The sequence below is a fragment of the Kuraishia capsulata genome, genomic scaffold (assembly GCF_000576695.1).
Source record: "Kuraishia capsulata CBS 1993 genomic scaffold, Kuraishia_capsulata_scaffold_6, whole genome shotgun sequence".
NCBI lineage: Eukaryota > Fungi > Ascomycota > Pichiomycetes > Pichiales > Pichiaceae > Kuraishia > Kuraishia capsulata.
In genome coordinates this window covers 472,191-494,631 of record NW_019172955.1, presented here as the reverse complement: position 1 = coordinate 494,631, position 22,441 = coordinate 472,191, and the positions used below count along the sequence as shown (strand labels likewise).

General features: G+C 45.3%; 12 protein-coding genes across 12 annotated transcripts in view; 8 read left to right on the top strand and 4 right to left on the bottom strand.

The window, feature by feature from the left end:
• KUCA_T00005009001 (uncharacterized protein) overlaps nucleotides 1–791 on the top strand; it is a gene marked incomplete at both ends in the record, with an annotated part of 1,461 nt that extends 670 nt beyond the window's left edge. The window contains one exon of the mRNA XM_022606151.1: nucleotides 1–791. This exon is cut by the window's left edge and continues 670 nt beyond it. Coding sequence (XP_022461012.1) covers nucleotides 1–791 — 791 coding nt within the window.
• A 44-nt stretch (nucleotides 792–835) lies between these two features.
• Nucleotides 836–2,014, bottom strand: KUCA_T00005008001 (uncharacterized protein; the record flags this gene model as incomplete). Its single annotated transcript, XM_022606150.1, has 1 exon — nucleotides 836–2,014. One exon carries the CDS (start codon nucleotides 2,012–2,014, stop codon nucleotides 836–838), a length of 1,179 nt encoding a protein of 392 aa, XP_022461011.1.
• A 434-nt stretch (nucleotides 2,015–2,448) lies between these two features.
• Nucleotides 2,449–4,299, top strand: KUCA_T00005007001 (uncharacterized protein; the record flags this gene model as incomplete). Its single annotated transcript, XM_022606149.1, has 1 exon — nucleotides 2,449–4,299. One exon carries the CDS (start codon nucleotides 2,449–2,451, stop codon nucleotides 4,297–4,299), a length of 1,851 nt encoding a protein of 616 aa, XP_022461010.1.
• Nucleotides 4,300–4,392: 93 nt separating this feature from the next.
• On the bottom strand, nucleotides 4,393–5,229 carry KUCA_T00005006001 (uncharacterized protein; the record flags this gene model as incomplete). The annotated part of the gene is made up of 2 exons (XM_022606148.1): nucleotides 4,393–5,029; nucleotides 5,099–5,229. 2 exons carry the CDS (start codon nucleotides 5,227–5,229, stop codon nucleotides 4,393–4,395), a joined length of 768 nt encoding a protein of 255 aa, XP_022461009.1.
• Nucleotides 5,230–5,336: 107 nt separating this feature from the next.
• KUCA_T00005005001 (uncharacterized protein) lies at nucleotides 5,337–6,943 on the bottom strand (the record flags this gene model as incomplete). Its single annotated transcript, XM_022606147.1, has 2 exons — nucleotides 5,337–6,806; nucleotides 6,881–6,943. 2 exons carry the CDS (start codon nucleotides 6,941–6,943, stop codon nucleotides 5,337–5,339), a joined length of 1,533 nt encoding a protein of 510 aa, XP_022461008.1.
• Nucleotides 6,944–6,984: 41 nt separating this feature from the next.
• On the top strand, nucleotides 6,985–7,392 carry KUCA_T00005004001 (uncharacterized protein; the record flags this gene model as incomplete). Its single annotated transcript, XM_022606146.1, has 1 exon — nucleotides 6,985–7,392. The coding sequence occupies one exon, from the start codon at nucleotides 6,985–6,987 to the stop codon at nucleotides 7,390–7,392; it is 408 nt and encodes a 135-aa protein (XP_022461007.1).
• A 305-nt stretch (nucleotides 7,393–7,697) lies between these two features.
• Nucleotides 7,698–9,083, top strand: KUCA_T00005003001 (uncharacterized protein; the record flags this gene model as incomplete). Its single annotated transcript, XM_022606145.1, has 1 exon — nucleotides 7,698–9,083. The coding sequence occupies one exon, from the start codon at nucleotides 7,698–7,700 to the stop codon at nucleotides 9,081–9,083; it is 1,386 nt and encodes a 461-aa protein (XP_022461006.1).
• Nucleotides 9,084–9,744: 661 nt separating this feature from the next.
• Nucleotides 9,745–11,178, top strand: KUCA_T00005002001 (uncharacterized protein; the record flags this gene model as incomplete). Its single annotated transcript, XM_022606144.1, has 1 exon — nucleotides 9,745–11,178. One exon carries the CDS (start codon nucleotides 9,745–9,747, stop codon nucleotides 11,176–11,178), a length of 1,434 nt encoding a protein of 477 aa, XP_022461005.1.
• A 164-nt stretch (nucleotides 11,179–11,342) lies between these two features.
• KUCA_T00005001001 (uncharacterized protein) lies at nucleotides 11,343–13,310 on the bottom strand (the record flags this gene model as incomplete). The annotated part of the gene is made up of 1 exon (XM_022606143.1): nucleotides 11,343–13,310. The coding sequence occupies one exon, from the start codon at nucleotides 13,308–13,310 to the stop codon at nucleotides 11,343–11,345; it is 1,968 nt and encodes a 655-aa protein (XP_022461004.1).
• Nucleotides 13,311–13,852: 542 nt separating this feature from the next.
• Nucleotides 13,853–14,896, top strand: KUCA_T00005000001 (uncharacterized protein; the record flags this gene model as incomplete). Its single annotated transcript, XM_022606142.1, has 1 exon — nucleotides 13,853–14,896. The coding sequence occupies one exon, from the start codon at nucleotides 13,853–13,855 to the stop codon at nucleotides 14,894–14,896; it is 1,044 nt and encodes a 347-aa protein (XP_022461003.1).
• A 454-nt stretch (nucleotides 14,897–15,350) lies between these two features.
• KUCA_T00004999001 (uncharacterized protein) lies at nucleotides 15,351–20,054 on the top strand (the record flags this gene model as incomplete). Its single annotated transcript, XM_022606140.1, has 1 exon — nucleotides 15,351–20,054. One exon carries the CDS (start codon nucleotides 15,351–15,353, stop codon nucleotides 20,052–20,054), a length of 4,704 nt encoding a protein of 1,567 aa, XP_022461002.1.
• A 206-nt stretch (nucleotides 20,055–20,260) lies between these two features.
• On the top strand, nucleotides 20,261–22,342 carry KUCA_T00004998001 (uncharacterized protein; the record flags this gene model as incomplete). The annotated part of the gene is made up of 1 exon (XM_022606139.1): nucleotides 20,261–22,342. One exon carries the CDS (start codon nucleotides 20,261–20,263, stop codon nucleotides 22,340–22,342), a length of 2,082 nt encoding a protein of 693 aa, XP_022461001.1.
• Nucleotides 22,343–22,441: the final 99 nt, after the last annotated feature.

Here is a 22,441-nt window from a genome sequence, read left to right as displayed (position 1 = left end):
CCAAAGACGAATCGTACACGAACTTCATTCTGGCCCACGAGTTCTTCGACGCTCTTCCAATTCTACAGTTTGAGAAAACCAAAGATGGGTGGAGAGAATATCTTGTTGACACCGAAACCTCTGAGGAAATTGAGAAGAAAAAGAGTACATTGTCCTTGCCAAATACCTCGGTCTACAAGACCTCCGATCTCCAGCAGAATGGAGCTTCATGTAAACAGGCCTTCCACATGGTGCTTGCGCCTTTTGCTACTCCCTCCTCCAGCATACCCAAAAGCAACGCGAGATTCGACAGCGTCGCTGAGGGCTCCCGAATTGAGATATGCCCCGAGGCTTTTTCGTATTCGACGAGAATGGCGCAGTTGATCAACAGGTCTACTACTGGTGCTGCTCTGATCATAGACTATGGACCAGCAGAGACTATTCCAATCAACACCTTGCGCGGGATCAAAAATCACAAAATAGTCTCTCCATTTGTGACTCCCGGAGAAGCAGATTTATCTGCCGATGTTGATTTTGGAAATTTGGTAGAGATATTCAGCAAATTAGGATGTAAGGCTTATGGGCCCGTGGAGCAAGGCGACTTTCTTCACGAGATGGGCATCGCCTTTAGAACAGATCAATTGGCTCATGTTCACAAATCCAATCCTGCTGAGAAGGAAAAAATCGTGAGGGCTTATCAAAGACTAGTCGGAAAAAGCATCAACGAGATGGGAGGTATCTACAAGTTCTTGGGTGTTCTTCCAGGAAGATGCCACTATAACCCCGTTGGTTTCGGCGGTAAGGTGGAGTAATCTTGGTATTCGTTAAATGTACATATTAATTGAGAACTTGGTTTTCATGCTTTAACCCGTTTCTCCATGCTGGTGCTGGCGCTTTCCAAGACATGCGCTGGTCTCTTGGTGTTGAGTGTAGAGCGGGCTTTTTCAGTATCTTTTTCGGTATCTTTTTCAGAAGCTTTGTCAATACGTTTTTCAGTACCTTTCTCAGAGTCCTCTTGAACCAATTCACCCTCGTCGTTCAATTCATCTCTGAATAACGTGACAATTTCTTCCAGACTCTTCGCCGCAGAGAGCCTCACACGAGCGGATTTGCTCTTGTTTCCCTTTGGAATAAGCCTGGACATGCAATATTTCGCCACAGACTTGTACGTCTCGAACTGCTCGCAAACATCTGCATAGTCTCTGCAAACTTGCATCCACGGTAAAGGACCTTCCTTGCGGAAACAAGATGGGTTTAGTTCAGCAGCGGAAGCTACCATGCAACCTACATCTTCGCCGTAAACATTCTGCAATTCCGCATATTCTTTGTAATCTTTCACATCACCGTTGATGATGAAAGTCACATTTTTGGCGCGACACATGTCTCTAATATCGGGAACAAAGTCTCGTATAGGTTTCTCTCTGTTCCTCATGGTCTTGGTACGACAATGCACTGTCAGGTTGGCGATCCCTGTATCCAAAAGTCTTGACACCAACTCCAGAGTCTTGTCTTTGTCATCAAAAATCCTAATCTTGACACTGATCGGTTTCTCGTTAGGCTTACCCACCTCGTTCACCAGGCGTGTCAGAATGTCCACTAGCAGGTCAGGCGTCGAAAGCAAAGCCGCCCCCATTCCTGAATGAATAGAAAAGTGCTTTGGACACCCGGCATTGATGTCTATTCCTGAGACGTCTTTTATAACAGTTTTGGCGGCCTGAACCGCCAAGTCTGCATCTGCAGTGCCCATCTGAAAAATCAGCTTATTCGTCTCCAACGCAGGGAACGTGCGGAAAACCAAATTGCTCACAGCATCATCGTTGTTCGACTGGGTGATAAAGTCCACCGTGCCCAGTTTTTTATTCTCCACCCTCTCGCAAACTAATAGCTTCTTGTCGATGATCTCAGGTCCCCATACAAGGTCCGCACCGTATCTCAACGAAAGCAGTCTGGTCGGCAAATCTCCGATCCGCACCATAGGCGCAAGCACGAACGCCGATTTGTAATTCACCATTTTTCGCAAAATCCGAAGGCTCATAAAACCACGCCACAAGGGTCCAACTCCTCATGCTGTCATCCCGGAGACCGTTCAAATTTTTTTGGAATTTTGGCAGGTCGTGTACCGAGTCTAACCGGCCAGAAGGACCATCTCCGGGCACCCTCTTAGTGAAAAGTGGCTAGTTCCATGTTTGCCAACCTGTTGATTTAAACAAGGAAGCAGTATTCCCGGCTACACAAACAGTGAGGCTTTTGTGAGATAGACATTGGCAGTGAACAGGGTTCAGCCTTTCTTGAATTTGGAGCTTTTTTCAACGTGTTTGTTTGTTTTTACACGCCTCCTGCTCTGTTGAGACATTGAAGATCGTTGCTAGCACCGATAACTTTCGCTTTGGTGGTGTGTGTTTTTTGTTGTTTTTTCTGCGGATTTCGTGACTGTTTTTTTGAATTGCGCTCGTTAGGGCTAGCTCTCCAATGAATCTGGCCAACATAGACACGTCCAAAAGGGATTTCTCAACCCCTGTTCCTGAATGGGACGATCATGGGAATCCGATCCCCAACCCCAGCACAGATTCGCTCGTGGAATCCATAGAATTCACAAACCCTCCCAACAAAAACATCATACGGCGCTCCTCTGATGGTGCCTTGTTACGGCCCACGCGTTCAGTGAATATTGATCCGTTATCTCCCACTAATAGCTCCTCGAACTCTGCCGATCACATCAACTTTGCGCGACCTTCGCCGAATATTGCGCCCCATAAGCTCAGCTGGATTCAGAATGTGGCTAGAATCCTGAGGAAGTATCTCAGTTATATTGGGCCAGGTATCATGGTTTCGGTGGCCTACATGGACCCTGGTAACTATTCCACGGCAGTTGCTGCCGGCGCAGCTCATAAGTATAAGCTGCTTTTCTCAGTATTATTGGCCAATATTTTGGCAGTCTTTTTGCAGACTCTATGTGCAAAGTTGGGATCCGTCACTGGTCTGGATTTGGCTCAGAATTGTAGAGAACATCTGCCCAGGAAGTGGAATCTGTTCATTTACATTCTGGCAGAGATCGCTATCATCGCTACGGATCTGGCAGAGGTGGTTGGAACAGCTATTTCGTTGAACATTCTCTTTGGCATCCCCTTGCTTGCGGGTGTTATTTTGACTGTTATCGATGTGTTGATTGTCCTGATGGCATACAGACCCAACGGGCCTCTGTTTATAATAAGGATCTTTGAGGGCTTTGTTTCACTACTGGTGGTGGCCACGGTGGTGTGCTTTGCTGTTGAGCTCTCTGCCGTTGCACCAACGACAGACTTTGGCGAAGTTTTCAGGGGATTTCTGCCCTCGGAGGATGCCGTTAAGGGAGACGGTCTCTACCTAAGTTTGGCCATTCTCGGTGCAACTGTGATGCCACACTCGCTCTATCTTGGTTCGGGATTAGTCCAGTCTAGACTACGTGATTTTGACGAGAAACAGGGGAATTATGTACCTCCTGTGGAACCAGTCAGGAGTCCAGCAGAAGACGAAGAGACTTCTAAGTTTTCCAGATACTGTGGAAAGGAAGACGACGAGATCCCCAGCGAGGCTATCTACAGACCGTCTTTGGAAGCCATTGATGATGCCATGTCGTACACAATTGCCGAGCTGGTGGTGTCTCTCTTTACAGTTGCCCTTTTCGTGAATGCGGCAATTTTGATCGTGGCGGGATCCACGCTATCAACGCCGATAGACGATGATGATGATGGCAAGCTCAACGACTCCGCCGATCTCTTCACCATTTATCACCTTTTGAAGACCCATCTTTCCAAGACTGCGGGTGCTGTTTTTGCCCTGGCGTTGCTGTGTTCAGGCCAGAGTGCGGGAGTTGTCTGTACTTTGGCAGGCCAAATGGTCAGCGAAGGCTTTCTCAGATGGAGCATTCCACCAGCTGTTCGCAGACTGTTGACCAGAGCTGTGGCCATTGCCCCGTGCTTGGTCCTGGTTTTGGTGAGTGGTAGGGAAGGCTTGAGTGGAGCGTTGAATGCCTCTCAGGTGATTCTCTCGTTGCTGCTGCCTATCGTGTCTGCACCATTGATTTATTTCACCTGCAACAAAAACATCATGAAGGTTGCAATCAACCCAAAATTGCAGCAGTACGGTGGGATACCCAGCTACGAATTGGAGGAGCTTGGAGACGAATCGGTGGAATTGGAGGATGAAGAGGAGATCCTATACAAAGACATGAGCAACGGAACAATCACTGCCATCTTGGCAGTTGGTGTATGGGGATTCATCACGATTTTGAACTTCTGGCTGTTGTTCAATTTGGCATTAGGCAAAGACACTCCGTTGTAGGCATACGTTGATTGTAAATTTTCATTATTCTAGCATAACTATAACCATTGCATGACAAATCAGATGCGATTTCTAGTAGTTCCCCGTTCCACTCTATATGTTCTGATCACCATCTTCATCGATAACAGCCATGTCTAACACCTCCACATTACCAACGGGCTTTTTGTTTTTCCCATTCAGATGCTCGCCTATTTCGCGGTAAGACTCGGGCTCGATCAGACAGACACACTCCCATTCGGAATCCTGGAATTCGTCAATCACTGTGTCTATGAGCTTCCTCAGAGTTTGACCTAGCTCACCTTTAGCGTCCTTGGACGGAAGCGTGATTCTCAGCTTCATCTTGGCTCTTGCCAAAGGAATGATCTGTTTCTGTGTGAGTAGCTTTATGGCTTCGAGGGCCCGTATCTTTGTTGGTTTGTTTCCATTCAGATTGAACTTGAGCTCGGCAAGAGCCTTGGCTATCATTGTGGTGGTGTACCTCTTCTTATTTTTGGGATTCACGCACTTGGAGCTTATTATTTGGAGAATCTCATTAACATCTTGTTCCTGTTTGGCATTTCTTTCTCTTTCGTTTAACTGAATTTCTCCCTTTTTGAGGATCTCTTGGATGATTTTGTCTTGGTCAGTATGGCCGAAACTCTTCTGCAAATCATCCTGTGGAGCTATCAGACCTTTTGAAACATTAACAAACACCTGGGGAATTTGAAGCACCTCGTCGAGATCTTTCTCGCTGAGTCACGTGTTAGTAACAGAATCATCTTTCAGGCACAAAAATGCAACGTTGTCTTGTTTCACTTACACTCCAGTTCTGTAGTCTTGGACTTTGTTCTGGTAGCACGCAATCTCAAACCTCTTCTTTCCCTTTTTCATTCTGACCAATGACACATTGGTCAGCTTTATCTGTGACGAAGGTTGACTGATGATACCCATCGTAAAAGCAGAAAATAGCCAAAAAAATTCGCAATCTAGTGCCTTCTAAAACTTTAAGCATGCAACACAACAGACATAAATTGCAAAGGGGACCAGAGCCAAATTTTTCAGAGTGAGTTTCGCACGCACATATTCAAATGCTCGAGTATGGGGTAACCAACTTTTTCAATCACGTCGTCGGCCCATAACACGTCCAGATGAGCATATTTTTCAATTTCAAGGATAGTCGTCGATATGCGAGGCTCGTTTAATCTCATGTGAGTTTTGAGCTTCTCTCCATCCACCAATCTATCCTCCAACGGTATCACCAGCATGATAGGAGGAGTCCGAGCTGGATCGAACCAGGATTGGGTCTCGTCTAATATGCATTCTTCGCTCCCAAAACCACCGGTTTGCGAACATAACCACCATGCCATGAGCTTCGTACTCACGTATACGGGGCTGAATAGAAAATGCTGAGATCTGAGGCTTGGATCCCACAAAGTGTCAGTCCAATCAAACAGGAAGTTGAACATGGAGTAGCTCAGTAGACCAAAAATAGAGTATTTGTAAATAAGTCCTCGAACTGAGAGCATTATTGGCATGAAGGAATGAACGCCAAAAAACCACTTATATGTTGAGTCAGAAATTCCTTGGATGAATTTGATAAACAGTTTCTGGTGGATCAGAGCACCACGGAACACTGCCGGTGATAACGCTATGAACGTAGTGATCTTGTGGTTAATGGCACTTCCATGTTGCTCAGAAAGAGCCAAAAAGGTCTGAGATGTTCCCTGAGAATGGCAGCAAAGAGAGACCTTGTCGAAAGCCGAAACTTTCAAAATTTCGTCCACCATTGCCGGAAGGTCGAACATGGCCAAGTCCTTCACATCCCAATCCCACATCCTAGGGTCTTGAGGACTCAATGTCTCATTTCTTGGCACAAAACCACATCTGTTGTTTCCCAGCCATACATCGAATCCATTTCTGAAGAGAAAAACAGCCAGAGACTTTTCGCCCGAAGTTACGAAAGAACCAGACGATTGGAGCAATCCGTGTACTAGTAGAACGGGTGGTCTGCGGTTAAGCTGGTCTCTATCCGAAGGATCCGTAATTCTCTGCAAAGTAATGATAAAACCGTCCTTAGTCTTTATTCTATATTCCAAAAGCTCCAGATTCAACATATTCAAGTAATATCCAAGATCCGGGATCCTGGCCAGTTTCTTCCCCTCTGCGTTGGGATATGCTGGTGTTCGCGGGCTCTGATGGGAGTGCACTCCAGCGCCTGAAATTTTGCCATAATAGTAATGGAATAGTGCCAGTACCATCAGAATAGATAAGAAGAATGTAGTACACATCCAGGCGACTATCCTATGTAGCCAAGATAGTGCCGTAGACCTGACTATCTCGTCGTGAGATCTCTCGATAAGAAGCTGGTCCGCAGCGGAAACCGAAACGGACCCATTGTCGCTCCGGTTAGTATTGAAACCAGTCAGACTGATGGTCTCGTTCATCAAAAACAAATGTGGCTTTTGAGAATTTCTCGAGTATCTTTTGAGTAATTGTTGGGTAATTCTTGAGAACTGTATGACAATCTCCTATAGAAACTGAAGCTTACGCGATAGCTCATCGGCTCGGGTTGGAAATTGATTTTTCACTCTATTTCACTTACAGAGACATCTTTCTTCGATATTTCTTTGATATGTCTTTCATAGATCGTCCATCTATCGTCCATATTTTCGCGATTTTTTACCATTTTTTGATTAATCTCTCACAATGTCAGATAACCACACCCAGGTCATAGACACATACGAAAACAACGAGATATCAGCGCAAATAATAGAGTTCCAGGACAAGTCCGTCATCCACCTTGCGCTGAATGGAGAGAAAGACACAACCATAGACATCCCATTGCCGCTGACACCGGGAATCAAACTTGCGTCTGAATCCACAAGTTCCAGAATATCGCCTGTGGTTTTGCTGGGAAACCAACAGAATCTGAAGACTATGGTGATGGCCAACCAGATAGGCACTCTGTTCTACACGTTTTCACCAGAACCGAAGAATCTGATCCTGATCACATCTTCGAAACTCTGGAATGAGAAGGATGATGCTAGTAACGCAGATTTCCAGAAATTGGCGTTTATTCTTGGTTTGCTGAAAAGATGTGCTGGATTCCCGTGATTGTTATCAGCTGAGAACGGTAACTCCATGGGGAATCACAGTTGATTCACCGTTCCCCCAATTCGAACGATGTTTAGCTATTATTTTGGAATTTATATAATGTCTAATGATTATCAATGGAAATATTTAACAAAAAACTTGTCAATTGTCGTATTTCTTGGTGTCAAGCCATTTGGCCGGATTTTTCACTTTTCAGCCGCATTTAAATGGCAGTGAAAAATCAGAGGCATCTCTCGCATCTGAATCTTGTAATCAAGTTTACACTCTCTTTTGCCCCACCACAAGATCAACTCATAACCCCACAAATGGATTCAGACGAGGAATTCGGAACGTCTCTGTCGCCAGAAGAGCTTTCTGATGACGCGATCGAAGTGGCCGACGATGCATCCACTCCTGTGGCAGGCATTTCGAACCGTACGAGGAAGAAGACGGTGAAGAAGGTTAACCAGGTAGAGTTGATGGGCCAGAGTGGTGGTTATTCTTGGGAAGACGAGTATAGAAGGTCATGGGATATTGTCCAAGAAGATGAGTCGGGATCTATTGAATCGATAGTGTCTGGTCTGGTGGAGGCCCACAAAAAGCGACTGTTGAAGAATGTGACTCCGTTCCAGAGAGGTATTATCAGAACATTGGTGTTGGTGCTTGATTTCAGCAAAGTGATGAGCGAGAAAGATTTGAGACCTAGTCGGGCTTCCCTAATGCTTTCATATGCGATTGACTTCATTAACGAGTTTTTCGATCAGAATCCGATATCGCAGATAGGTGTGGTGATCATGAGAAACGGACTGGCCCAGCTAGTTTCTGAAGTAAGTGGAAACCCTTTCGATCACATTGAAGCATTGAACAAACTGAAGCGGGTGGAGCCTCAGGGTGATCCTTCGTTGCAGAATGCACTGGAAATGAGCCGGGGTTTGCTGATGAACACTCCCACCCACTCAACCAGGGAGGTGTTGATAGTGTTTGGTGCTCTCTTCACCTCGGATCCGGGCGATATCCAAAAAACCATTACTCATCTCCAGAAAACGGCAATACGAGTGCGCATAATTGGCCTTACTGCTCATGTCCAGATTTGCAACGAAATCTGCGAAAAAACAAATTTTGGAGACTCCAAAAACTCGTACTGGGTGATCCTGAATGAAAAGCATTTCAAGGAGTTGTTCATGGATGCGGTGATTCCATTGGCAGTAGCAAAATCCACAACTGAAAAGTTTACGCTGGTGAAGATGGGATTTCCTTCCAGGGTTGCCAATTTCGGTACACCAACGTTTTGTTCATGTCACTCAAAGCTCATATATGGAGGCTACATATGTCCCAGTTGCAAGGCCAACATTTGTCTTTTGCCAACCATTTGTCCTTGCTGCAACTTGATGCTGATTTTGTCTACACATCTGGCAAGATCATACCATCACTTATTTCCACTCAAATTGTTCTCAGAAATACCTGTTAGCAAGGCATACGAGTCTACGAACTGCTTTGGGTGCCAGAAGAGTTTCCCCAGTAAGGGCGTGAACAGCGAGCTGGTTCACGAAGCTGAAAAACACAGACAAACAGCAGATTTTATCACGAGCTCAAGGTACAGATGTGAGGATTGTCGCAAAGATTTTTGCATCGATTGCGACGTTTTTGTGCATGAGGTGTTGCATAACTGTCCCGGATGTGAGGCTGACAATCTGAGGTTAGATGAAGAGTAGTTTGTATGATAATGAAATAGGATAGGAGATTGAAAACTCAAACACCAAATACAAAACTGAGCTGTTTGACTGGGAAATCGTGGGCTTCACGTGCATTTTGGTTCGACGGAGTAAATTGTATCGGCAGGAGTGAAAAGTTGGCTACTTCTCGTGCATTGCCTGTTCTCTATAAACAGTGCACATTACATTTACACGGAAATAAATCCTGCTTTAAGGCTTATTATCTGAATAGTCCTTCTGTAAGATTATATTCACTTTTCTCTAAATTACGAGGCTTAAATCAAACGAATTTCATCTAATCAACTGTCCCCATACCCACTTTGCTACTCTATGCATAATCTTACTTCTCTATCGTATTTCCCGAAGAGGCAATGGGGCGGCGCTCCATCGGCCATCGCCACATAACCATCCCGGGGAGATCCCAAACGAGGAGCAGCCGAACCATCCAGTGCCAGTTTCATCATCAAATCCAAATACCCTTCTCTTCTCTAGAAAGTCGGATATATCGCATACCTGCAATTGCCAGCTTTCAATTTGCCTCTGTTGTGTTTTTTTGTTCAATCAGGCCCGCGCAAACCCAATCACGTGTCCCATCGTGAGTACTCCCTAAGGTCGATTTGCCAGATCACACCCACATCCCTAAGAACACAAATTTTTCGTCATGTCGAAGGCATTTGTTCGCTCTATCAAGAATGTCACAAATGGATACTCCTCGGTTCAGGTTTTGGTTAGAAACGCAACCTCGAACGAACCATCCGGTCCTTCGGTGAGCGAGATGGCTGAAGTTTCATCCCACACATTCGACCAGGGCGAATTCCTAGAAGTCATGGACATGGTCGACAAGAGACTCAACGATAAGGGAAAGAACTGGCGTCATGTGGCTAAGGCATTGACGCTGTTCGAGTACCTGGTGTTAAACGGATCTGATAGATGTGTCCATTGGGCCAAGCACAATCTATACATCGTGAAGACCTTGAGAGAATTTACGTTTATTGATGATCATGATAAAGACCAGGGAGCTCTGATTCGTGTCAAGGCAAAAGAATTGACCTCCTTGCTTTTAAATGACGAGAGGTTGATGGAGGAGAGAAGACTAGCCAAGGAAAGGAACGGCCATGGCAGGAGAAAACGCAGACAACGCGAAGACGGTGAAGAGGAGGAGTACGATGATGATCTTCAAAAAGCTTTGGAACAAAGCAGATTAACGGCAGAAGAGGAGGAGAGGAGAAGAAGAATGAACGGCTCTGACGAGAGTCTTCAAAGAGCTCTACAGCTGAGTCTAGAGGAAGAGGAGATGAGAAAGAAAGCTAACCAAGGCAACCTTCTGGATCTTGATGATGAGCCCCAGTATGCTCTGGGCCAAATCATTGGATATGACATGTTTGGTAACCCGATCTATGAAAACCAGGCCATGAACACTGGATATCTACAGAACGCATATTCCACCGGGTACCAGGACTATGCTGCCCAGCAAGCAGCGCAGCAGCAGGCTCAACAGCAAGCCCTGCTACTACAACAACAGCAACAGCAGCAGCAGTATTTGCAAGAGCAGGCAGCTTTGCAGCAGCAACAGCAGTACCAGCAGTACCTGCTCCAACAGCAGCAATTGGCGGCTCAGCAACAGGCATATCTCCAGCAGCAGCAGCAACAACAACAGCAGCTGGCAATGCAGACTGGTTCGAATAATCCCTTTGCATTTGGATCTGGGCAACAGCCTCAATCCCCACCACAGCAGCAGCAGTCTCAGCAGCAACCACAACCAGTGAAGCAGACTTTGACAGGAAACCAGAAGATGAACGAGAAATTTTCTGGTCTCAATGCATTATTGGCGACTGGAACTGGAATTGATACCTTTGGTAACGAAGGAAGTACCAGAATTCCGGCACAACACACCAAAACGGGGACTTTCATCAACTCCTCGGGAACCGGGTTCAAGCAGGAAACTGGTCAGAACAATCCATTCTTTGGAACCCAGTATACTGGTGTTGCTAGCACAGGTGTCATTCCATCCTACACTGGATACGGATTTGGAAACTCCCAACAGCCCCAACAGCAGCGTCAGAATGGCAACTCTGAGAGTTTGATAGATTTGTAGACCTTCGATTTCTTCACTTGTTTGTTTCATATGTCTCTTTTTCTATTTTCAAAAGCAATTGTCTGTACTATAATCGCGGAAGTGTAGAAGAATAGGCCAATATGCATAGAAACTCTTTATGCGTTTAGTAGGCGCATATACACTGCGTCTTTCGTCTGCCTCCTTCACAGGCTTATCCTAATACCATTTAAACGGTACTTCATGTCTTTCAAAACCTTCGATTCCGGGTTCCACGAGTCAAACTCGTCAAACATAAGATCAACCTGTTCTTTTCCCGAAGGCAGACGTTTTGTCGCCTCAAAAATCAGACCACGCATACACCATGGAAGATGGAACGGGTTGGCTCCCAACTGTTTGATATCAAAACCCTTGAAATGAACAGGTTGTGGGTTTGAGTTTTGGGCGTTCAGATCGTTTGTGGAGAGAAAAAACTCCAGACCCAGGTCGTACACTTGAATATCATTGTATATCCGGGAGTGGCCCCCGCCTGTCAAAGGACCAGCCAGGAACTTGCTGATTTCCTTGATTACTCCATGGTCTGAAAATCCCAGATTCATCAGAGAACATGACATGGAGACTATTCTTGAGACAAAGGCCGGAGTGTTGGAAGTGCCGTCGATATATACTGCCCTGTAGATGTTTGGATGGATCACATGAGACGCGATTGCAGAATATAACGGAACCAGCTGGTCGTCAATGGAGCCCACAAAAAGAACCTTGACATTATTGTTTATTATGATCCTCAACGACTCGACATATTTCCTGGACAACAAAGAATCAAAGTGTTGGAACTCAAAAAGTTCCAGCATTGACTCGTTTTCAATGGTTGAATACGCTCTCACAAAGAACTTCTGGTCTATACCAAAATAAGGACCATTATTGACCCCAGCCATTGCCAATATTCCAGCCCTTTGGTTTTCGGTTATGAATCCATATTCTATGAGTTTGGACATCAGCAATATGGAAACAGGACATCCCTGGGAATGGGCCGTGACGAAGATGAAATCTGCCTGTTTGATTTCATTCTGCCATTTGGCCATCAGCTCGAAGAAAAAATCGACCCTGTCCATTACTTTTCCCTCCTTTTCCAGAGCAATTTTCTGGATCGCAACCTCCATGTTCTGCTCTTTAGCCCATTTGAGAACGGCCTTCTCAGCCTCACGTGCAAACCGTATGGAAGTTCCAGTGGGCTCTCCAAGAAGAGGTCGTAGCAATTTGTTTGGGAAAAATCCATGAATTCCCACTATAAGAACTCTCTTTACGGTGGTAGGCCGGATTCTGGAGAGATGTAGAGGCTCGTAAGCAGCACCACCCATTCGCCTGTAGTACTTCTGGTAGGCGTTGTACACAGAAGACGCGAAGGACTCTGTCGGCAAACACTGCTCTATCTTCGGAACCACTTTATTCAAGTTCGGCTTCTGATCGGAAACTTCCTCCGACTGAACCGATTGCGCCTTTCTGGTTGCTGGCTCAAACAACACGGCGTCTTCCGTTATTATGGTATTCGAAGGACCAATGATCTCCTTCGGTTTATCCTGTACTTCGTTCGCACTTCCATTAGCGCCACCTCCCAAACTCCATATCGACCAGCTGCGGTTTCCGTTGGGCTCCTGTGCAGGTTCATTCCCAGATGGCGATGATGGGTCGATCAACAAGTCCTTTAGAGAGGCAGAAGACGCAGATCTGGGCCACGGTAACCAACTGCGCTGAGCAGTTTCCCCCGTTTTCAATGAAGTTTCTGCTTCTAGGCCTTTGCTGGTAGCATTTTTGGCCGGGCCGCTGGAGGCAGCCGTATCAGAATCGTCTTTTTGTGTAGTTGTGTCTAAAGGGAGGTCTGTGTGATCGCCAGATTGTGAATTTGCAGTGCTAATTGACCCCGGAGCGGTCTGCCAAAATGCCCATGAGCTCGACCGAGTCGTCTTGTCTGTTTGAGTTATCTCGAATCCCATCGGTATGTCCCCAGCCGAAGAGCGAGAGCGCACGGATGCTGAGGAAGCAGTCACTGGCTGTGCAGTAGTAGCTGTATGCGATGTTGGAGTTGAGGCGTCATCATTATTTTTTTTCAGGTACATTCTTGCCAGATAGGGCCTTATTTTCTTATTGAGCCGGCTTCGTATAGGCACCTTTGGCATAACTCGTGATAACAAAGGCGGTGTTGTGCAGTAGAGAGATAGAAGGCAAACGTCAGAGATAAGCCAGACCTGCGGGGTTGCACTAAAGAAATTGGCAGATCCAAAAATGGGTAATTTGAGAGGGCTCACAAAAGGATAATGGAATTTTTATTGGGCTTCATGTCTGGTCATAATGTTCCTGTTGAATTTCAGAGGTCTTACGGGTTTCTGGATTGATTTTGGCCGTTGGGTGTATGCTTAGTTTTCTTATCTTTTGACAAATTTCCAGAAAAGTCCCGGATGAGGCATATTCCAATTGACACAGAAAAAACTCATGAACTCCACCCAATTGACACGAAACCTTTTGATATTTTGTCAGAATTCACAAATATAATCTTAACAAAGAAAAGTCCTATCATATAACCATTATATATATTCAGACTCTCAGGCTAGTCAGCCTTAGCAAAGAGTCGTGGATAGACTCCAATGTGAGCCACGGTGCTGATTACGCGTGTCTTGTATTATTCATCTACGGTGAGCACTTCTCTTTCTTCTTCTTTTTCATGAAGCGATTGCACTTTCCTAATCACGTGTTGAAGTTGAATCTGCGGCCAATTATGTCTATCTCACAAGAAAAAAAAAGATCTATATCGATAAGTGCGAAAAGAACCGTGGATATAGCAGACTTCTTTGGGAAAGCTCAAACGAAGACGCAGAAACGCGAAGTCCATGGAGAGAGCGTGAAAAACGGTGAAAAAACAGAAAGGGCCGAGGAGAAAAAAGGGCAACCCCAAGAGTCAATTGGATCAGCCTCACAGATCTCACAAATCCGATTTGACAAAGATGCTTGGGTGAATGGGCTCAGCCCGGAGATCAGAGATCTTCTCACATTGGAGATAGAGACTATGGACTCCTCTTGGCTCTCAGTACTCTATAAAGAGCTAACGAAGCCTTATTTTCTAGAACTAAAAAGGTTTCTGAAAAAAGAGTTTTCGTCATCCCAAGTGTTCCCGCCTCAAAAAGACATCTATTCGTGGACGCGATTGACACCTCTTCATGAAGTCAAGGTACTCATCCTGGGCCAAGACCCCTATCACAACGTTGGCCAGGCGCACGGATTGGCATTTTCGGTGAAAGATCCCAAATTGGCAATTCCTCCATCTCTCAGGAACATGTACAAATGTCTCAAGACTGATTATCCAAATTTCGAGATTCCAAAAACGGCCGATCTCACCAAATGGACAAAACAAGGTGTGTTACTTTTGAACACCTGCCTTACTGTGAAAGCCCATCAGGCCAACTCTCATGCCAACCGGGGATGGGAATTGTTCACAAGTGCGGCTATCAATGCCCTGATACGAAACAGCGACTCTTTAAACCGAGGGATCGTGGTTCTGGCTTGGGGGATGCCTGCCCAAAAAACAATTTCCAAGATCAAGATTGATACTAATAGCCATTTGATTTTGCGCACAGTCCATCCAAGTCCATTGAGTGCCAGTAGGGGCTATTTTGATTGCAAGCACTATAAGAAGTGCAATGAATGGTTGAAGGTGAATAGGGGAAATACCATAGATTGGGCCATAGTCGATGGAAATTCTGTGGAATAGAGGCCATATCTATGGCATATTGCCTTTATTCCTGCTTATGAAACTACGTAACTGCCTAAACTCAATTTATATCTCTTAGTAACTCTGAGATAAATTTCCAAGCCGCATGCACGTCTTAATGCGGCGTAAAATCAGTCAACGCACATAATTACCTGCCCCCTGTCTACGTAACATGCCACACCAACTGCTCAGACAAGCTGGCCTCTCCACTTTTTATGCCATACCACCCAGTCTATCTGGTAACAAACAAGCCGTCGAGAATCCAAGACCGTCTCAAGTGACTAAATTGTACAAAATTGTCGTGCTTTACAATTTTGCTGTTTTCTCTCGTGAGCCCATTGGTCGACTTTACCACCTGACAACTTCAGCTCAAAGGTAGCTAACCCAGAGTTGCTTCAGGCCAACCTTAACAAGGTGACTATCATTTTTTTGTTGTCGAGATAATACCTTTGCAATGGTTTCTATAAGATCTGTGACTGCCGTGCTGGTGTCGGCTCTGTTTGCACAATGTGCTCTAGGTGCCGATACTAAGGCTGCTGATGTGGGGCCTTTCCAGCCGACAATTCATACCAGTGATTTCGGCGAAATACCCTCTGACTTATTTTATTTCGACGATTCTGCAGTGGTGATGACAATTGTCAACGAAACGGTGTACCGTTCGGATGATGACGGCAAAACATGGAAATCTTTGAATGACGATCTGAACAGTGCGCTGGGAACCAAGGAGACCCAAACGTTTGTTTCGATGGAATATCCGAGATTGACTAGCAATCGTGTGATCGTTTTCACTGAGGGACTATCTCACTTGATATCAGACGACAAAGGTCAGTCGTGGAGGCGTTTTGATATGCCGGATGTGAACGATCTAGCCTATGCTGACGTGAGATATAACCATGTCAACGAGGATATGATGTTGATATCGAACTTGTATTGTAACGCTGAGGGAAGTTGCAATGACACTTGGTTTTATACCACGGATGGACTGAGAACGCACCCGGTTCCCCTCCCTATAGATGACATCCGTGAATGTCGTTTCGCCAAATCTAGTGCGACTTTTAGTGCTGGTCCGGATTCGAGGATTCTCTGTATCCAGGTAACGGAAGATGGGTCTGGATCACGTTTGATTTCAACCGATGATTTCTTCACTACGATTGAGGAGTGTAAGGACTCCATGAACTCTTTGAATTCTGGAGAAATCGTGGAACTCGTCGTCATACAATCGTTCATAGTCGCCATTGTCGAAGAAGATAAGTATGCTTGGTTTTCGAATGTCCACTTTTTCGTTTCCAAAGATGGTTCCCAGTTCCAGAAGGTGGATTTCGGATCAAATCTCAACAAGCAGATGTACAGTTTCCTGGACTCGACGCCTTATTCGTTGAACGTTGTTCTTTACGGATTCAAAAACTCGATGGACATTCAACCGGTCGCTGAGATTTACCAGTCTGACTCTTCTGGAGTGCATTATACCAAAATTCAGGACAATGTAATGTCGGGCACGTTTGGATTCACAGCTGCTAACAAGGTGAGTACCATTGACGGTGCTTGGATCATCAATAAGATCGATTCGGCGAAGGGCGCCGATATTTCCTTCAAGACATTGGTGACCATCGATAACGGTAGAACCTGGAATCCGCCTATCCTTGAGGATGACGCCGATTGTAAGGGAGATGACGCGTGCAGTCTCAACATCATTTCTGTGGGTGCCAGTGGTTCTACCAAAATGACTACAGGACCAACACCTGGTATTGTCATGGGGGTTGGCAGGAAAGGCAGTGGTGCCTCGAATGATCTCAAAGATTTGGACACTTACGTATCCAGAGATGGTGGTATTACTTGGAGATTTGCGTTCAAAGGTATTTCAATATTCAGTTTTGGTGATCAGGGAAACATCATTATTGCCTTGAGAATGGATCTCGGTTTCATATTTGATGCACCAATGGTGTATCAAGATACTGTTCTGTATTCTACAGACCAAGGATTGACATGGTCTGAAGCAAAACTGGACAAACCTATTCTGCCTCTCGCAATCACCACCACGATTGATGGTTCTTCCAAGAACTTCCTGATTGTTGGACAGAAAGAGGCCAAGAAAGATTCTCAAGACGAAATCATTTACTATTCGTTAGACTTCTCAGATGCTTTCGATAGAACCTGTGGAGCTAAAGATTTTGAAGAGTGGTACTCAAGAGTTGATTCTAAGACCAAAGAGCCTGTTTGCGTTTTTGGCCACGTTGAGAAGTTCAACAGGAGAAAGCAAGACGCCAACTGTTTCGTCAACACTCTTTACAAAGACGTCGAGGCCATTGAGGTACCATGCATCTGTACCGAAGACGACTTTGAATGTGCTCTGGGATTTGCTAAGAACGAGAAGGGTTCTTGCGAGCCTGTAATGACAGTGATCACAGAGAACTTCTGTTCAAATCCAAAGAAAACTATCAAGTTGACTTCCAAGGTGAAAGCTCCTGGAAACCTCTGTCAGGAGAAAAATGGGTTCAAGCCTCCGGCAAATGATTTTTCAATCAGTTGTTCTGACGCCATTGCAAAGTCGAAACTCAAAAACATCCAGACTACTGCTTCCATGTTTTCTGAAAAGATCGTCAATTATTTCTACTTGGAGACCCAGAAATCAGACCAAGTTTTGGACGAAACTATACTCCTGAGTACCGCTGGTAGAAGGTTGTACGTTTCGTACAATGGTGGTATCACCTTTGACATGGTTGATTCCTTGAAAGATGCAGATGGAAAGATTGTTGCTATTTACACCAATCCTTACTATCGCGAAAGTGTGTACGTGATAACATCAGATTCAAAGATATACTACTCCGAAGACAGTGCCTTGACATTTTCGGTTGTGGATGCACCTACAAAGTTGAACGAATTTGGTCTGAGACAGATCACTTTCAATAAGGCAGATCCAAAGTCTTTCATATGGTACGGAGAAAAAGGCTGCAAATCTTACTTCAGCCAGGACTGTCATGTGGAAGCATCATACACACAGGATGGTGGTAAAACGTTCAAGCCTTTGATTGAGGATGTGAGAATGTGCAATTTCGTGGGTTCTACGCTGGACATAGACCAGTTCACGATCAACCCGAATCTGATCTTCTGCGAAAAATTCAGCAAGACAAGCCAATTCTTCCAGCTTGTTTCAACGACAGATTTTTTCGAAAAAACGAATGATGTCCTCTTTGAGAGAATAATTGGATCTGCTGATACCGGTGAGTTTATCGTCGTTGCCCAAGTCAACGACGACCAGACTCTGAGTGCTTTTGTGACTGTGGATGGTTTAGTCTTTGCCCCAGCCGAATTCCCTGCAAACTTCAAGGTTGATAAGCAACAGGCATACACGGTGATGGATGTTTCCTCGAAGTCGATATTTCTGCATGTCACGACGTTCTCTGAGATTGACAAACAATTCGGTACGATTCTGAAGTCCAACTACAACGGAACATCCTACATTGTGTCATTACCAGATGCTAACAGAGACAACAAAGGATACGTGGATTTCGAAAAGGTTGAAACACTGGAGGGAATCTCTGTTGTGAATGTAGTAGCCAATGCTGATAAGGTAAGGGAGAACCACGAGTCGAAGAAGTTGAAGACGAAAATCACTCACAACGATGGCGCTGAGTGGTCTTTTGTGCAGCCACCTGCAGTTGATTCTGAAGGCAATACTTACAAATGCAAAGGAAAGTCCCTCAAAGATTGTTCTTTGAATTTTCATGGTTACACCGAGAGGAAGGACGTTCGTGATACGTATTCGTCGGGTTCTGCTGTTGGAATGATGATAGCAACGGGAAATGTTGGAGAATACCTTTTGCCTGCCTCTGAAAGTAACACTTTCTTCACTCAAGACGCTGGTGTCACTTGGAAAGAAGTGAAGAAGGGGGCGTACACCTGGGAGTTTGGCGACCAAGGCTCAATTATTGTTTTGGTGAAACCAGAAAAGAACCAGAAGACGCTTTGGTTCTCTCTTGATCAGGCCCAAACTTGGGAAGAGTACGAATTCTCGAAAGACCCCGTTTCAGTTGTTGATCTGGGAACCGTCCCTTCGGATACGTCGCGTAAATTTGTCATTCTTGCAGAAGATGCTGACTCCCAAAACATGTTATTCACGGTTGATTTCACAAGGGTGCACAACAGGCAGTGTAGCTTGGACTTGAAGTCTCCAACTGGGCCAAAAAGCGATTTTGAGTATTGGTCTCCAAAACATCCATTTTTGGCAGACAACTGTCTTTTCGGTCACGAATCCGAATATTTGAGAAAGAAACCGAAAAGCAGCGATTGCTTCATTGGAATGGCACCTTTGAATGAAGCGTTCAAGGTATTGAGAAACTGCTCCTGCTCCAGAAGAGATTACGAATGTGACTACAACTATGCTATGGCTGAAGATGGAACGTGTAAGCTCATCTCGGGGTTGTCACCATTGGATCCCGTACGCATCTGCACCGCTGACCCAGATCTACTTGGGTACTGGGAACCTACTGGGTATAGGAAGGTTCCTCTTTCGACCTGTGAGAGTGGTCTTCAACTCGACAAATGGACCGAACATCCATGTCCAGGCAAGAAGAATGATTTCAATAAAAAGCACGGATCTGGAATCACCGGGTTTGGACTGTTTGCTGTTATTTTTGTGCCCATTGCTGTGTTCTTGGCTGCAACATGGTTCGTCTACGACAGAGGCATCAGACGCAACGGAGGATTTTCAAGATTTGGAGAAATCAGACTTGATGAAGACGATGAACTCCATCTCATTGAAGAGAACAACACGGACATTGTTGTGAATAATATTGTGAGAGGGTTATTTGCTGCTGTTGGCAATCTTGTCCAGACTACGGGTGTGATCCGCAACTTCCTTAGAACCCAGGTGTTTAGATTGGGCGCAAATTCTTCCAGAGGGTACACCAGATTCGGTGCAGACTCATTTTTCTCGCACGAAGACGAAGACGAGTCTCTATTTAGATACGCCACTGATGATGACGATGCGCGTGAAATTGACAATTTCCTGGACGAAGGGTTCGATGCTGGTGATGAGGATGATATGAGGCTAGGAGGGCCCTATGATGGGGCCGAAGACGGTTCGTCACCCGCTTCGCCGGATGATTTCAACGTAGATGATGAAGAAGATGATGGCGATCTGGGATCTTCCAGGAATTAGAAATCAAGGAACGGAAAATAAATAGTCAAGATATTCGAGTTCAACTGTTCATCGTAGCGGGCCTATCGATTAGATAAGGGGTCATCTCAAAATTGCCTCTTTGGGAAGTTGTTTCCCCAAGGGTTTGAAAAATCGTCAAAACAGATGCATCCACCATCAGGCTCGTTTGATCAAAAACGCATCGGGAAAGTCGACTGGGTCTAGATATGCTGATGGAGGAATTGATTGATAATGGATCTCTAGGCAATATTCGCAAGAGCAGGAGAGCACCCAAGAGCTGTATCCAATGCTACAAGAGGAAGGTAAAGTGCAATAAGAATACCCCGTGTGATGTTTGTATCAGAAAGGGAACCGCGCATGTATGTGCCCGTGAACCTGTAATGGTGGGAGGAATTTTGATGAACGAGAGCTCATTGCCAATTAGCGACGGATCTACAGAGAGAATACCTGAATCTGTGTACGAGAAGGAGATCGAGTGTCTGAAGAGAAAGGTAACCGACCTGGAAGAGCTGGTGACAAGATTGTCCAGAGACAAAGAGGGAGTAGGGACCAACACTAAAGGTAGTGAGAACCGTCATACAGATCCTGTTAAGCGGGCTGATCGAGATCTTTATTCTGTGACTGTTAACATGCTAACTAGAGGACTGGTCAGAGGCTCATATGATGACGAAGCGTTGGAATTCAAAAGAGACGAATGGATATACGAACACGATAAGATTATTAGGTTCACTGACAACTCTGCTAAGCCAATCAAATTTCCTGATAATGTTGATGTGGTGACGAAACCGTTCAGCGAGATCTGGAACTATTGGTTGAGGTTAGTCCAGTACCTGACCAAAGAACAGAGCTATGTATTGATATCCTTCAGCCTTGCGAGATTATCGGTTTTAGCCGGGGTAATTGATACAGATGCATTCTGGGAAGAACATGATCGTTTTTGGAATACCTCTGGGCCCAAACACCTTCTTTTTGAATACGATAGGAGTACCGACCAGTACATATGGATGTCACTGTGGTACGCATTGTTATGTGCGGGAATATACCATGGAGATGAATCTCTACAACAAACCCTCGGACTGGACGATGACATGATGGATAAATTCCCCAGAATATTTCTCGGAAGTTCACTGGAGTGTCTGTACCGCGGTCGGTTCATGACATTTCCTAAGGTCACTTCCGTTCAGACCATCATAGTGATGCATCTATGTGGCCATGCTTTTGGCGGATCTCACCTAATGAACTGTCTTCTATCTACTGCTATTAATCTTGCTCGGTTCCATAACATGGACACAATTGAGAAATCGGGAGACGATCTGGAAATTGGAAAAAAAATTTGGTGGAATCTGGTGAGCTTAGATTGGAGTGATACCCACGGAAGACATGCAATAATACCGAAAGGCTCGTTTACCACTGGGCTTCCTAATGCGTACCGAAACGGCAAAATGACTGTGGATTGTCACTATCTGCTTTTCCGGGCGACGGCTGCCCAAATCAAGCGAAACTACTACTTCGAGGACAAAGTTGAAAGGACCACTCTCAACCTGGAGATGTTAAAACAGGCCGATTTAGAACTAAAACTACTGGCGATGAGGACAGAAATAGATTTCAGAGACAAGCTGCCACAGAACAGCGAATCTGAACTGGTGCAATATCTCATACGATGTACGATATCATGTGAGATTCTGGAGGTGAATAGGATGATGTCTACGTTCATGACCAATGAAGAATGGTCGTTGAAATGTTCGCCTGAATGTCTCAGATATGCCATGGACATCGTCAGACTTTACACAGACGAAGAGGTTCCTTTCAGATTCAAGAAGATGTCAATTGTGCCCGAGAATGTCATCAATGCTTCTGTGTTTATAATGGTAGACAGCTTGATGAGACCATTGAAGGACAAACAGTTCAGGAACTGCGTGGAGTTAATCCAGCGGGTCATGGGAATTCTTGGATCCTACAAGCAGGCAATGAGACCGGCCATACGTGGTATCTTCGTCCTGGGTCGTTTGCTCGAGCTCATGAGAAGACGACAAGGCGACAACGCAGGCTTCAGTTTCAACGACGTGGGGCTCGATAAGCACCTTGAGTCGATCAGATCCTTGCCGCTGCCGTTCGGAAACCACGTGATTCCGCTAGTACCCGAGCCCACAGTTGAAGATGGCCCCGACGGTTATGCCAACGCGATTCTGGACACTTTGGACGACCAGGACTGGAAGGCCTTTCTCAACTCCGTCGACGACCTCGTCATGACGTACGATATTGGCTTAGCGAGGGACATGACGTCATAGCTTTACGTACACCAGTTTAATAAATACACTACCAATCACGGCTATTTTTTTCCTTTGCTAATCTGTTTCTCGGTTGGATGTCCCATTCCAGAGACCTCA